The 14525-nt window shown below is 36.0% G+C and overlaps 1 protein-coding gene across 2 annotated transcripts in view; it reads right to left on the bottom strand.

The window, feature by feature from the left end:
* Positions 1 to 14525, bottom strand: part of Sclp (leucine rich repeat containing protein 20 sclp) — a 54944-nt gene that overhangs the window by 22542 nt on the left and 17877 nt on the right. The window contains exon 1 of one of the 2 annotated variants that reach the window (XM_069821488.1): positions 441 to 519. The exons of the other annotated variant lie outside the window; for it this stretch is intronic. Coding sequence (XP_069677589.1) covers positions 441 to 504 — 64 coding nt within the window. The 5' untranslated portion in view covers positions 505 to 519. Of the gene's footprint in view, positions 1 to 440; positions 520 to 14525 lie in introns of those variants that run through there. 2 annotated transcript variants of the gene reach the window in all.

The following is a 14525-nucleotide window of genomic DNA, read 5'->3' as shown; positions in this document are numbered from 1 at the left end:
GACATCACCCTTAAGAGCATTGTGACATTGTTCGTTTTTCCCGTGTACCCTTCATATGGTAACTGACAATTACTGACAGTTAACAGTAAGTGCGAGTTGGACCTACATAGGCCAAAACACAACTTCGTAATTAAAACAAAAAAGTGGTATTTGATGTAATTAATGATTTTGCATAACAAGCAAACTTCTTCACAGTATATAAACATTGTGCATTCGTTTCGCCCTATACTCACAGTAAACAATATGCGCGCGCATAAATGCAGGCCATTCGCACGCCACAAGCGGTAAAATATTGAACTAACGAAACTGGGACAAAACGAGAGAGAGAGAGATAGATGACCGTGACAGTAGAATAACGAAACATGTTGGATGTTTAGTGCTTTAAGAAAGGCTGTATAGAGTTACAACCAGAGAAAGCAAAATGAGACAAAAATTCTTACCTAACACGCCAGATTCTTGCGCATTTTCACAGCGATGCACCACACGAGTTACACCACTAGCCATTGCCGCCCCATAATGCCAGAAGGCTAGACGGAAATATCTCCGTGAAAGTGCCAGATAAAGGATCAAGGAACGTACAATGCGTACGTACACACGGCGTCAGAGACTGAGAAGTGGGGAGCTGGTTTAAAGTTCGTAAGGTAAAGAGAGAAAGCAAAAATTAATTGCAGGTGATCGGTAGAGGCATAAAACATTAAATTTTTAATATGACAAACGATGAATCAATAGCGAGTGTTCTGATACAGTATTCCTACGGTCTTACTAATAAAAACTCTATATACAGACGTTTAACTGTCTTATATTTATACAATGAGTAGCTCGTTTATAAGTCGTGTGTAAATTCCTTACTAATAATCACTACATACGTCGTGTATAACAGTATAACTGTTACGCAGCTACGTCATAGTTTCGTCATTACTTCGTTACGAAAGGTAATAGAATATCTGAGGTTCTCTACTGGATCCGGTAGAGCTCTCTAGTGTGGCGCATAGACTTACTGGCGTGGTAAATATCGATAGTACAACTGGCTCTAATCGATTACCACACTACATTTTGGTCAAAGAGTACAAGCTACAGCAATATTATTCTAATAATTCTATGAACTTTGGTTTGTTCTTCTGTGGTTACAAGGTAAACATCATCATAAAATGACAGTCGATACGAACAGCTGTATACTGGTTTAAGGGTCTGGGCTACCGCTGACCCTATTATTACGCAAAATATATTTTAAAATCCCTATAATAAAATTCCTTACCTATTTATATGCAAATTCCAGACGTCTTGATTGGGACGAAAATACTTTGATGACTTCGTCATTGAAATTACAGTTGGGCCGGTAGCCCCGGTAGCCCGCAAAATACGCCCCTGGAACAGCTGTTAAAGGGGCGGCCATTTTTTCCCTTTATACAACGCTTAAACAAGGGGTTTCGTGTATATAACTACTGCAAAGCAATTCCCATTGTATAGTTACAGCCTGTTTATACGTCCATAGCTTATTCACGGTTTATTAGTAACGTTTTCTGTCTCAACTCTGCATAAGTCTCGTATAAAAACTATACACGGTTTATTAGTAAGACTGCTAGAATATACTGCATTAATAAGCCGAAATGATTAAATTCTCGGAAAAAAGATAATGCCGAAACTTTCGCAGGGTAGCCCACCCCGTTCCTGGAAGTACGCAAGCCTATGAACTACTGTCAAAAACATTTTATATAAAATGTATAATCTGTTTATGTTTATGAAGACATTGAAAACATACTATGCAAATACAGGGTAAAGGTTGGTAATATTGTGATAGGATTAATATTGTGATAGTTCTTTTTATGAATTTATTATAATTTTACTGAGCGAAAGAAGGGCCGGTTTTGTGCGGAAACCTGTCCACGAACATTCCCTTAATACGTTGACGCAAAAAACCGATCTTCCTCACGCTCAGTAAAATTCTAATAAATTCTCAAAAAGAACTATCACAATATTACCAATCTTTAGCCTATGTGTACTATGTGTTCACTACATGAATGCCGTGCTCAGATGAGGAAACCTCTGTTTGTCATTATTATATTAGTTGACGGCGAGTTTGTACATAGTCTCAGTTTGTTTAATGATATCTTAATTTGTTTCTATAGATTCTCATATATATTTAGGAAATTCTGGCATTCTATAGCCTACTCAGTTACAGTACCTTATGACATGGAGATACAGAGAGAGTGACAGCTAAATTTCATCACTACTTTCAAGTATCGAGTTCATAACATTTGCTCAAGATGTTCAAATGCCATAACTCAAAATGTATTCTGTTAGGATATTTTAAATCTAACCTATTATCCCACTGAAATACCAATTCGCAAAATGCATACTGATTAATTATTGTGAAATTTTCAGTGACAATTAATTTTATAAAATGCAATGAATACAGTAAAATTATCAGATGAACTCCTATTCACTCCATTATCTTTCTCAGAAAAGGCGCGTCGTTGACAGAAGCGTAACAAATAGAAAACAGACATCATAACAGCATGAACATGCAAGATACATGGCTTTAATTTTATCGATAAGATGATTTGGAAAATTTGTATTTGTATGAAAATATCTCAATCGAATTATTGCATCATCTCTGTGTTTTACATATTGAAAAGCGATATCGTACTAAGAGGAATATCGGTCGTATTCCTGTTATGGATGTTATAACTTTGGTTTGAGAATCGTCCATAAAAATATATATTACGTATTTCACTATCAGGATCAGGATCAATAAGGAAAGAAATACACAAAAAAGAGAAATAAATAAAAAAAAGATAATTTAGGTGCTGACTAGTTATTGCTGACGAGTCAAAACCATATAATTTGTTATATAAGTACTTATTTTACTGGTTCCAGCTTTGTATCTATTCATTGGCGTAGCTCAGAAGGTAGGCGCGTTTGTCTGCTGATCCAAAGCGCGCTCGGACGTGAATTTGATTCCTGATTAGACTGACTAACTGGTTGAAATCTTCCGAGATTTTTCCCAACTGTAAGGCGGATATCAGGTAAGCCAAATACCATCTCGCTGTCACCAATTTCATCGACGCTAAATAACCAGTAGTTAATAAGCATTGTTAAATAAACCAATAAAATAAATAAAATGACTTAGTGTACAGTGAGGGACATAATAGCTGAGCGACTCGAGTTTTGTGCCTACTAAGTCAAAGAATGCCACACCGCGCATGCTCCGAGCCGAAAGTTTTCGGTCATACGTTGACGACACATTGGCTTCGCTTTTCCGTTTAAATATTATACTGGGTGTTCAGTTCAAAATGTGTCTTGGCTCGCTGTATGCCGTCATGTGGCTAGCTGATGAGCCTAGAGAATTCAATCTTCCTACACTTCCGCAGCTCAGGTGTATAATCTAAGAGGCAGAGAAGTTGGCTAGCAAGTACGGCGTTCATTCTGAAGAGTACGTGCCGATACGTACGGTAACGCCGGTAGTGGCAGGAATGTGAACTGTTTGGAAATACGTACTGTCGGGATATGGGGAGAGGGTTAAGACGATTACTTACGTATTTGTTGACATTAATTTCGACGGTCAACATGGACACGGAGCATTTGATTTGTGTTGTGGAATGTTACCGTACGCAACCGATGATAACAAATACCCTGCGTACGACTTGCCGGCGCAAAACACAGTTCGAAAGAGGTTATGGTAGCACACAGACCGTACAGACCGCCATCTGTTGCTACGACGTTCAAGTTATACCGTACACGTTCTCAAGTTCAGATTGAAGAACGCCTTAAATAATAGGCAACTTCTCTAACATATAAACTGAAACTCGCTTCAAATCGGTGACCCAACAACAGTGACGTCATGACACACTTTGAAATGAACACCCAGTATATCTATGCTGAGAAGAAATCAAAACTATAGCCTCCTATGAAACGCGCTACAGATCTTGAAATATTTTCGCCCACTCAACACTTATGTCCCTCACTGTACAGATCGTGTGTTCTAATTCAGTTCATATCAAATTGCTCGAAGTCTACGTAATGTCGTATGTATACTTAAGCAGAAAATCAGACTTCATGCCATTTTATGTAGCTGCAGTACATGTTTGTTATACCCTACGGCTAAAATAAGAAAAGCGAGGGAGAAAGAAACCCTAGCAAGCGTTTACCAAACACCAAGAAATCTAATTTTGTTGACTGCCGATAGTTAGTCAATTCATTATTGAAGTTTTCCTACAGTTAATGCTGAGATCTGTTGCCAGGATGGAGATTTCTTTTCTTTACTTGGTTATTTAGCGTCGATGAAATTGGTGATAGCGAGAGGTATTTGGCGAGATGAGGCCGAGGATTATCTGACATTTGCCTTATGGTTGGGGAAAACCTCGGAAAAAAACCCAACCAGTTAATCAACCTAGCGGGAATCGAACCCGCGCCCGAGCGCAACTCTGAATCGGCAGGCAAGCGCCTTAGCCGACTGAGCTACACCGGTAGCTAGGGTGGAGATTAAAGCTTGTATTTACTATTCAGCAAAACGAAAACCTGAAATACACACTGCCCTGCATGTCATCTTAAGGTTGGCAGCATTTTTTTTTTTTAGATCGCTGAAATGAAAGTAAGCTCACGCACTCCATTGTTCTTTTTGCGAAATTTACACGTGATCTAGTGGTTGTGATAAATGTAGTCCCTCTGAACTTCACCGCGCAGCTACAAAATTGAGTTAGTGCGCAACTGAACTGTACCACAGGATGCCTACAAAAGTCATTTACTTGCTGTGTTAAAATAATAAAAAAACGACTTCCTTGTTATTATAGCTTATATGGCGCAAAACTACTGCTTTGTGATAACACATAACAAACAGAGAAATAACAGAAACTAAAAGCCTAACTATTTAATGAAAACTATGGCGGATATAGCAGCAAATCCATATCTATCCTTTGAATTATATTACGAAGTAGCCATTATTCACTAAAGAACTATGCTATCGTGGTGGAAAAACTGAATAACTTCGTATAAGCATAGCCACAAGTTGTACCAGAGTGTCATTTGCATCTCCCGCACATGATTTTGATTATATTGTCAGCACTGTAATCATCATGGACGGATATTTGACGTCAGAAAGCAACTACGGTTGTACTAACAAGCCTATCACTTCTTCCATCTAGGGCGAATTTCCATATACGTCTGGAAGACCTTCCGTGCGGCCGACAGAGTCGCTTCCGTGTCCACCCGCTTCCGTAAGATCGGCGCGGCGGGTCAAGGTCGAAGGGATTAGTCATCCGCAGGTTCGATTCTTGCTTGACAGAGTTACGACTCGAATACCGGTTACCGTAACAAATCACAGATCCTTACCGACCATCAGTGCCTAGTAATATTAAGTGCACAAGTACTGGCGCCGATTTTATTAATAAGCAAGACTTTTTTCAGCATCTGTAATAACTCGCCTTGACATAATATAGTACGCCCAGATTAGAACACTAATAAAAGAAATGGTTATAGCTGAAAATGTACACATCAAACAGAAAGAAACTACCGATGTTTGATGCACCTCCTGTAATTTCTGTAACAATGATGCAGTTGCCATGGAGTCGTAACTAGATTGGAAAATAAACAAATTGTAGCAGGGGCAGGTATTTATGGAGATTAATTTTATCATATTATGTGGTTTTTAATATTGGTGTCGGCGGAGATTGTTGGAGATTGTACTCTTGGAAATTTTGGAAAATACAATTATTTTGCAATTGGAGTAGCCTATTAACTCAGTATGAATATTACTTTCCAAATAATTAACATTAAAGGTTCGCTGGATTCTGGTAAAGGTGCGGTATGGCTAATTGACAATATTTGTTGGATTGAGACTGTATTTAACACACATTCATTAAAAACGAAAAAAACCTGCAGCCCTCAAATTAACACTTTCAAATTATTATTGAAATGTTGAATTCTCAGTCTTTTGAGTTCACTAATGTAATCAGAACACCTGCAATACCATATAATGTAACTTACTTGGATATATAACAGATTCAAGTGAATAAAAATCCGAAAAAAAAACTCAGGATATGAAATTCGCTATAAAACGACGCAATAGTAATAATTCGCTATTAAAACTCTATTTCGCGATTTGTCGTGATTGTTTTATCCGCATATTATTAATCAGACTCACTTAATTCGTAAAGATTAATAAAAATCTATTAGATATCTATTTTTCTTTCTCGCTGTTATTTATACTCGCTTTAACATCTTTGGTCATATCGCGAGTTAATCTTTGGTTGAAATCCGAAGGCTTGTGTACTATTGTTGAAACTGGTTCTATTGTTGTGAACCAGATGGCGACTGTATATGTATTACTGGTTTGTTATAAATATGATTTCGGCGATGAATGAGGTCGGTGATATTCAGGGATGTTGTGGCCCGAATTTCCTGGCATTTGCCTTACGGTTGAGGAAAAACCCTGAAAAACCTCAACCAGGAAATTCAACTCGACCGGGAATCGCACCGGGGCCCTCTGCGTAAGATACCAGCATGCTGACCCCTACACCACAGAGGTGGTCTGTATATCTACTATGTCGTGATTTTCGCGATCTCCATAAATACCCGGCCCTGGCTCGTGACTTTCGCGATCTCCATAAATTTATCCAAAGGAAATGTAAAACGTGAGTGATGTTTAACAAGACTACTTCGCGAATAGAATAATAAGTAATGGATGTAATAAAGATAACGCACGTTATTACTGAATACGGTATTTGATTTACTTACACTTACATAGTAGATATGTGAAAATATTTATTTACAAGTACGATCAGAGTCATACTTGTTCTAACTAAACATCAATGACAAAAATTACGGAAAAATGAAACTTCCGTTTTATTACTCGTACAAACACAATGAAATAAAAACGATGGAAATCTAATTAGGCTAAATATACAATAAATGTAAGTGGCATTCCGTTGAAGTATTATTTTTTTACTTGGTTATTTAACGACACTGTATCAACTGTGAAATTATTTAGCGTCGATGGGATTAGTGACAGTGAGATGATATTTGGCGAGATGAGGCCGAGGATTCGCCATAGATTACCTGACATTTGCCTTACGGTTGGGGAAAACTACGGAAAAAACCCAACCAAGTAATCAGCCCAAGCGGGAATCGAACCCGCAGGTAAGCGTCTTAGCCGACTGAGCTACGCCGGTGGTAAAGTAAATTTTGGGTGTGCTTGAAGTTGATATTAATATTGATTGATCGATTGATTGGTCCACACCTGTGGAGTATCGGTTAGCGCGTCTGGCCACGAAACCAGGTGGCCCAGGTTCGATTCCCGGTCGGAGCAAGTTACCTGGTTGAGGTTTTTTCCGGGGTTTTCTCTCAACCCAATATGAGCAAATGCTTGGTTAACTTTCGGTGCTGGACTCCGGGCTCATTTCACCGGCATTATCGCCTTCATCTCATTCAGACACTAAATAACCTAAGATGTTGAAAAGCGTCGTAAAATAACCTACTAAAATAAATAAAATAAATTCGATTGATTGTTGATCGATAATTAGGTTATGGTGTTCTTGATTGATTTGTAGAAATAATTGCGACAATACAAAAGGGATAATATAAAATCGACAATATTGCAGTCATAGATGGCTCTGATTGATTGAAGTTCAACGGATTGTTATATTTCATTTGTGAATCGATACATGAACGAAATAGTCACTTTAATTTTGCCATAAATCGATGTTAGCAACTAAAAAAGCGGACTTTGGAACACAAAACGTCAATAAGAATAGCATTCTGCTCTTTAAGATCACCGATAGTTAAAATATCTGCGGGAAGGGAATTCTATAGTAAGTATATTCACTATAAATGAACGTCATGAACATTTAAGGGATCGTTAAGTAACTTATAAAAATGCGCATATTCATAAGACACTTGTTCCATTTAGCACAATGCTCACAATGGCAGGAAATAGTGTGAGAGATGCGGGTTCAAATCCAGACCTTCAGAAGAGGACAGACTGGTCCTTGTGTCGCGGAAGTGTAGTCTGAAGATGTTTACACAAGACTGCCTCCGACAATTAGCAGCGAAACGAAAGTTCTTTGTGAGAGAGATGAAAGAGAGAGTGCAGACGAGGGGATAGCACGGGATGGGAGCGGAATGATACACTTTCGCTATCATGAATGGCATGCAGGAAGGAAGCAGTGCGTTACGTCATGTCCTGAGGACGTAATTGCCCAATGCCCTGATTTACAACAACACCTGATTTATGATTGCTCAAATAATTTAAATTAGATAAGAGTTTCATATAATCTTCACACAATTATTTCTATTCTAACACGCAACCAATTTTCTAACTAAATTTTCCGGTTTATTGTACCAATAAGGGAAATATTCTTTTAATACGTTTTAATACGTTATTAAGAGCAGGAATATGAGTAGGTAATAGGCTAATTTATCGTTTATTATTTACTCAAAGACTATATCATAAACCAATAAAAGACCACTTATAACTCTGTCATTTTTAGATACCAATAATATTACTTAACGTCCATCGTTTTTATTTTGTTTGAATAAGGATTTATTATTATTATTATTATTACTTTTTATTATTACTACTGTCATCAATATTACGTAACACAGCTGGAATCAAGTAGAGAACTGTCGTAAGGAGATCATGCGAATTTATATTATGTGATAATAAATCTTACATATCATTATTAAGCAGTTCTAAACTGTGTGTATTAAAGTTACAGACTGAGTTGGAAAGTTTGGTTGACGACAGACTGATGTGACAAAGGAATAGATTCTGGAATAGTTAATTTTATTTTCATGTTCACAAGAAAGCGTGTTAAGAAAAGCTTTCTTACAACGCCAACATAGAGCCAAAAACCCGTTAATTTATAATGGATGTAATTCAAATGAAATCACAATCTGAACCACATCAAATAAGTGAGATTAAAAGCGTAAAATAACATTAAACACGGTAACGACCAATGTTAATTTAGAGATATATGAACATATTCCATTTAATTAATTGAGTCTAGATTTGCAGAAGGAAATCCCAAACAAAGGATTCCTTAAGTAAGTATATTTTACATCTGGGAAGATCTCCCACGAAGTGGATCGGAAAGCTACGTTCGTCATATTCTGTAATATTAAAAAAATGGCTGTATCTATAATTTCAACTAAATAAAGTACTTTTCCTACATTATAGAAATTGTCCGATTTTTGCATTTCTTTTTATTTAAGTACCGGTAGGTTATTTTACGACGCTGTATAAACATCTCAGGTTATTTAGCGTCTGAATGAGGTGAAGGTATAATGCCGGTGAAATGAGTCCAGGGTCCAGCACCGAAAGTTACCCAGCATTTGCTCAAATTGGGTTGAGGGAAAATCCCGGAAAAAACTCAACCAGGTGACTTGTCCCGACCGGGATTCGAACCGGGCCACCTGGTTTCGCGGACAGACGCGCTTGTTGACCTACGTTTATGGCTACCACAAATGACTCACTCATAATTAATCAGTATATAGTTCTAAATCAATTTATCTGCGAAATTTTTAATTTCACTCCAATTTTATCAATATTATTTACTATTTTTATAGATTTGTTATATGCTACTACCATTACTGATATCATCCTCGATCGTGTGTGTGTTATTCAATTTAACGGCCAGTATTGTAATGTATACTAATTCAGAACGTATATATTCGTATACGTCGTGGACCATATATGTATATATTTTCATTATTGTATCATGGCATCTTGTTTTTATATTACTAGTAAAAAAAAAGTGGAAATAATAGAAATTATGAAAAGAAACTACAATTTTTTCCACTTCAGTTATGGCCATTACAATGAAGAAAGTGTTATCAAAATGTTATTAATATGTTCAATCACTTGTGGTCGATTTTATCAAACCACACCCCATTTCTTTAGTCATATTTAATATCTCTTTGAATAAAAAAAGCGATTGAAGTACTACACCGGAGGAAAATTTTCACGTAATATTCTGCGTCTATGATCATGATTTGCAATGTTTCGTTATTACTAGGCCCTATATATTATCTTAGGAATTGAATGAGATGAAGAGAACAATAGCAAGAAATTACCAACAGAATTAAAATGCATCTTAAATAAGGAAGGCTTACTCCTTGGAACTGAAAGCCCATGCCAGATAGCAGGTCGTGTAAATGAGGTGTAACTAAATCACAAATTCCGCTAAAATGAAGGGAGAGAGAAGGTTGAAATAATCGCTCCTGGGTTTCTGGAATATAATAATCCGAGCTGTTACTAATTTACAGCGTTCTTGTGAACTGGTGTTGTGATGTTGTTCATGGAATAGCAGGCTCCTGGAACAAGTAATCGATATAGCTCCAGAGAGAACGGGCCGCGTGCTCGGCCTACAGCGAGATGTAAACTGCAGTGCCCCACTTTCTTTTATTTGTGCGGTGCCCCCTTCATCTTAACTAGGCGACCTGCGTCAACAATTGCGCACTGGGATATACGAGTATACAGTAATTATATTTTTTGCTTTCTCCTTTTACAAAGTAAGCATAAATCCTTGTGAAACTTCAAAATAATGATTTATGCATGTTGGTATAAATAAACGTTTCCAGCAATTATTTAACAAAACAAATATTGGAAGTTACATCTGTCTGTAATTTATAGTTTATTTATGATTATGATTATTATTATTATTATTATTATTATTATTATTATTATTATTATTATTATTATTTCCACTGCAGGATTGCTCACCGCTGGTGAGATAATACAATAATTAATTTATTATAATATATATTAAGTAAGCTTTTCATTAAAATTAATTGTGTAGGCCTATCTTTATCTTAGTTATTAGGTGGAATTTCTAGATTTTTAATTGTAAAAATATTTACAAAAGAATTGAAATAGCATGTGATATTCCTTCGGAATATACTTCACTTGCGTAAAGAATAGTCATGAATGAAATTTCTGACAGCGATATATTACCAACTTATCAACATTCCAATATTACGAGATTGTGTGTTTCAAACAAAAACATTAACAGGCGTTTCTTGTCACGCCACCCTAAAACGCCGTAAGTGCGCGGCAACTTCTTGGACACAATCGTTTAGAAAGTAGTCTACCTGCAGGCGTTCTAAAGACGCGTGGAATAAACAGATCACTATGACACGATAAGTTGTTTATGTATTTTCCCATGATTCTAAGCGTCTCTGTAACAACTTCAACTACGAGATTATGAATGGAGAAGTGGAAAGGATGCGGAGAGCAGCGACCGTGACCTGTATAGGCATTACCCAGATCTGTTCGGAATGGGATCGACCACAGCGCAGCTCGTTGTAAAAATAAGAATATTCAGCATGAATAATATTGTATTATCTATTATCTATTTTATTTAAAGACGATGGTGATGACGCTAGTAACTTGCAACAGATCTTTTTGAACACGAAGCTACAACATGATTGTTCTAAGATCCAAATAGGTATACTACGAATAAATACTGAAATATAGAGCATAAAACGCTTATCAATGTTCTTTTTTTTCGAATATTTTTCATAAATTGTGTATGTGGACCACTGATGATCTATCCCCGATTTCCTTTTGTTGACTGACTTTATTACACTGACGATTAAATTTACGGCACCGCATTTTACAAAAAAAATTCTCTACATTTTTTAGTGAACAGGTAATACTTAATCGTAAACACTTAAAATAATTTTATTGTTTTGAAATAAACGTTATTGTAAGCGAAAAAGAGAAGTGAATGCTTTGGGAATTACTGATGTGAACTGAAACAATTCGTAAAGTTTGCCAATATGACATTTCAATTAAAAGTGAGTCCATACTCTTTATTTGGACGAAATTTCTGAGGCCGAAACCTGCAATTAACTCTAGTAACATCAAGATAAACTGAGATTATGGTTTTCTGACCTAAATTTTAGTCTGACAGCGTTTGTAACTTGTGTTCATAATTGAAGGGTTCAGAACCATAGTGGGCCAAGCGCCATTTATTAAAAACGGATAAAGCAAGGGTTAAAGTTAAGTGAACACCATAGTTTAATGAAGATTGACATATCATATAGTTTTAATGTATATACTTTTTATTACTCGCTATAGGTTTCCATTGAATTATGGTAATAACTTCATTTTAACCCTTGTTTACTACGGTTTTAGTAAATGGCGCTTGGCCCAGTATGGTTCTGAATCCTTCAATTCTAATATTGTGTTATGTTTAAATTATGGTTATGTTTTTTATACTTTAGTTCACTGGCGAAAAATAGCCATACATGCTGATGTGTCATACTAAACATACTCTACTACGACATATGGCTCGTGGGGTTTTTCATGTTTTAATACGGATAGTAACATTGATTACATTGACTATAACTGTTTAAAAGCAGCGGTTGGATCTCTGAAAGATTACGCTGATTTTAAGCATTTTAATAATTATACCTGTTATTGTTACTATTGCTCCAATAGCTCCCGTTAATGGTCATGGACTTTGATCAACCAAATGAAATGGGTGGTTTAGACCTAATATAATTAGAATTTTATTAGGTTGAGATGGTTTGGGTTTGGTTTCTTATACAAATCTGGCTTTCAGGTAGTAGCTCCCTGTAAAGCAGGTTTGAATAATTTCAAGGAAAAATTGTGACGGTGTCGTGTATAGTTCCTGTGGTAGCTCAGTCGGAAGAGCGTTCGTGCGCTAAGCGAAGGGTCCCGGGATCGATACCCGGCCCCGGAACAATTTTTCCTTGAAATTATTCAATTTTAATACTTAACTGATACTTATGTTTACAATATCTGTTCACGAAACACAATTTTCTACAGAAGGATATAAATTCCCTGGCATATCACCAGGAATCTACTGACACTGCGGCAGTGTCGTGGTGAAAAAATGACAGGGTATTCATAGGACTCTGTAATTTCGTGAAGCGTATGTTCTCGGTTGGATATTACTGTGATATTTAGATTTTTAAAGAACTGGTTCTTGTTTATAAGGATTGTGAATACAATTGACAGTGACATAAATTCAATGCAATCATTTTTCCTTTATTTCTTTATTGAATATAACACATTACATCTGTATACAAACTTTATTTTGCAATGGAATTTCTGTGTTTCATGCGAATTTGGTTGTTGGAGAGTCTTTAGTATGGTTCAATGATAAGAAAAATAAGAAACATATATTCATGCAAGTTAATAAGTCCATTCCTCTAGCAAGCAACATAACAATGTAAGAGTATGATCCGTTGCTAAGCAAGTGACGACAGAAGTTGATATTTTCGTAACGTTTTATTGATTTGAGCATCGAATATAAATGTTTCAAGTTAAAAATATTTTTCATCAATAAAACTAATTAGTCCGGTCGCTGGGTGCGCAACTCTAAAGTTTCGTGGAAGCCACGGGCACAGATTAGACTCTGTTGTCATTGCGATATTCTGTGCTGTCTAAGGGAAAGGCCGGTATCGTCTTAACTCCACGCTTCGGAAATCTTAGTGTTTTCGTCTAGTGAAAAACGAAAATCTCAGAACATGGACTAAGAGCGAGTTCTGGTAGAAGTAGAGAGATTATTGACAGATAACATTATTTATAATTGTTTTTGAAGTTTATTTATTATTATTATTATTATTATTATTATTATTATTATTATTTGTTTGTCTTCTTATTGTAACAACGATGACATATTTCGTGCATGTAAAAACTAAATAAAATCAGGTATGACAATGAAGACACACCATAAATTATGTTATATACACGAGATGTGGTTTTAATTAATGAGAAAAATGATCAGCAGAAATAAATTTTTAACAAGTTGCTATTTATTCAACAGGTCTGGACCTCACAAGTAATAGCAACAAGGCACCACTTATGAGGTAACTAGGACAGGAGATAATGGGGTAGGGTGGCCAGTTCCTTTCCTCCTCCATTGCATACATCGCCGATCAGCTACATATTACACTAATCAGACTTCAGGTGCATACAAACAATTATTTTTCCTCTGACACAAGATAAGATAAAAATGTTTCATTTGAAATATAAAACCGGAACCAAAATTATGGAATTCCTAGAAAAGCAGCAACTGATTTAAAAAATAGTAATATTCAAAGCTCAAAATGCCTAGTAAGTGGTGAATAGCAAGAAGAAGACGTCAATAAAATATCAGCATCACCGGCATAGCTCAGGAATAATGGGTTGGATTCATGATCTGATATAGCGTTGTTAAATAATCGATTAAAAATAAAAGCTAACGTTAAAATTTGGGGGGAAAAAAGTGAAATAAATATTAAAACCTTTAAACACAAGCAAGGAAAGATGAACTCTTAAAGTTGTATAAAATGTAATCTATACGGTATAATTTGGAAGAATAAAGTGAAATGCCGACAACAAACACGTTATTCCTAAGAAATATTAAAAGGGTCCTGTAGAATTGACGCAATGAAAAATAATAACGAAATACAAATAAATAACAAACAGCGGTACAAATCTAAATTAAATTAAGTGAAAATCTATAATGAATGTAGTTGCACAAAAAAAATAATAACGAAATACAGATAAATAACAT

Source organism: Periplaneta americana, chromosome 3 (genome assembly GCF_040183065.1).
Source record: "Periplaneta americana isolate PAMFEO1 chromosome 3, P.americana_PAMFEO1_priV1, whole genome shotgun sequence".
Classification (NCBI taxonomy): Eukaryota; Metazoa; Arthropoda; class Insecta; order Blattodea; family Blattidae; genus Periplaneta; species Periplaneta americana.
The sequence above is the reverse complement of the archived record's forward strand: the minus strand, read 5'-3'. Positions and strand labels throughout refer to the sequence as shown.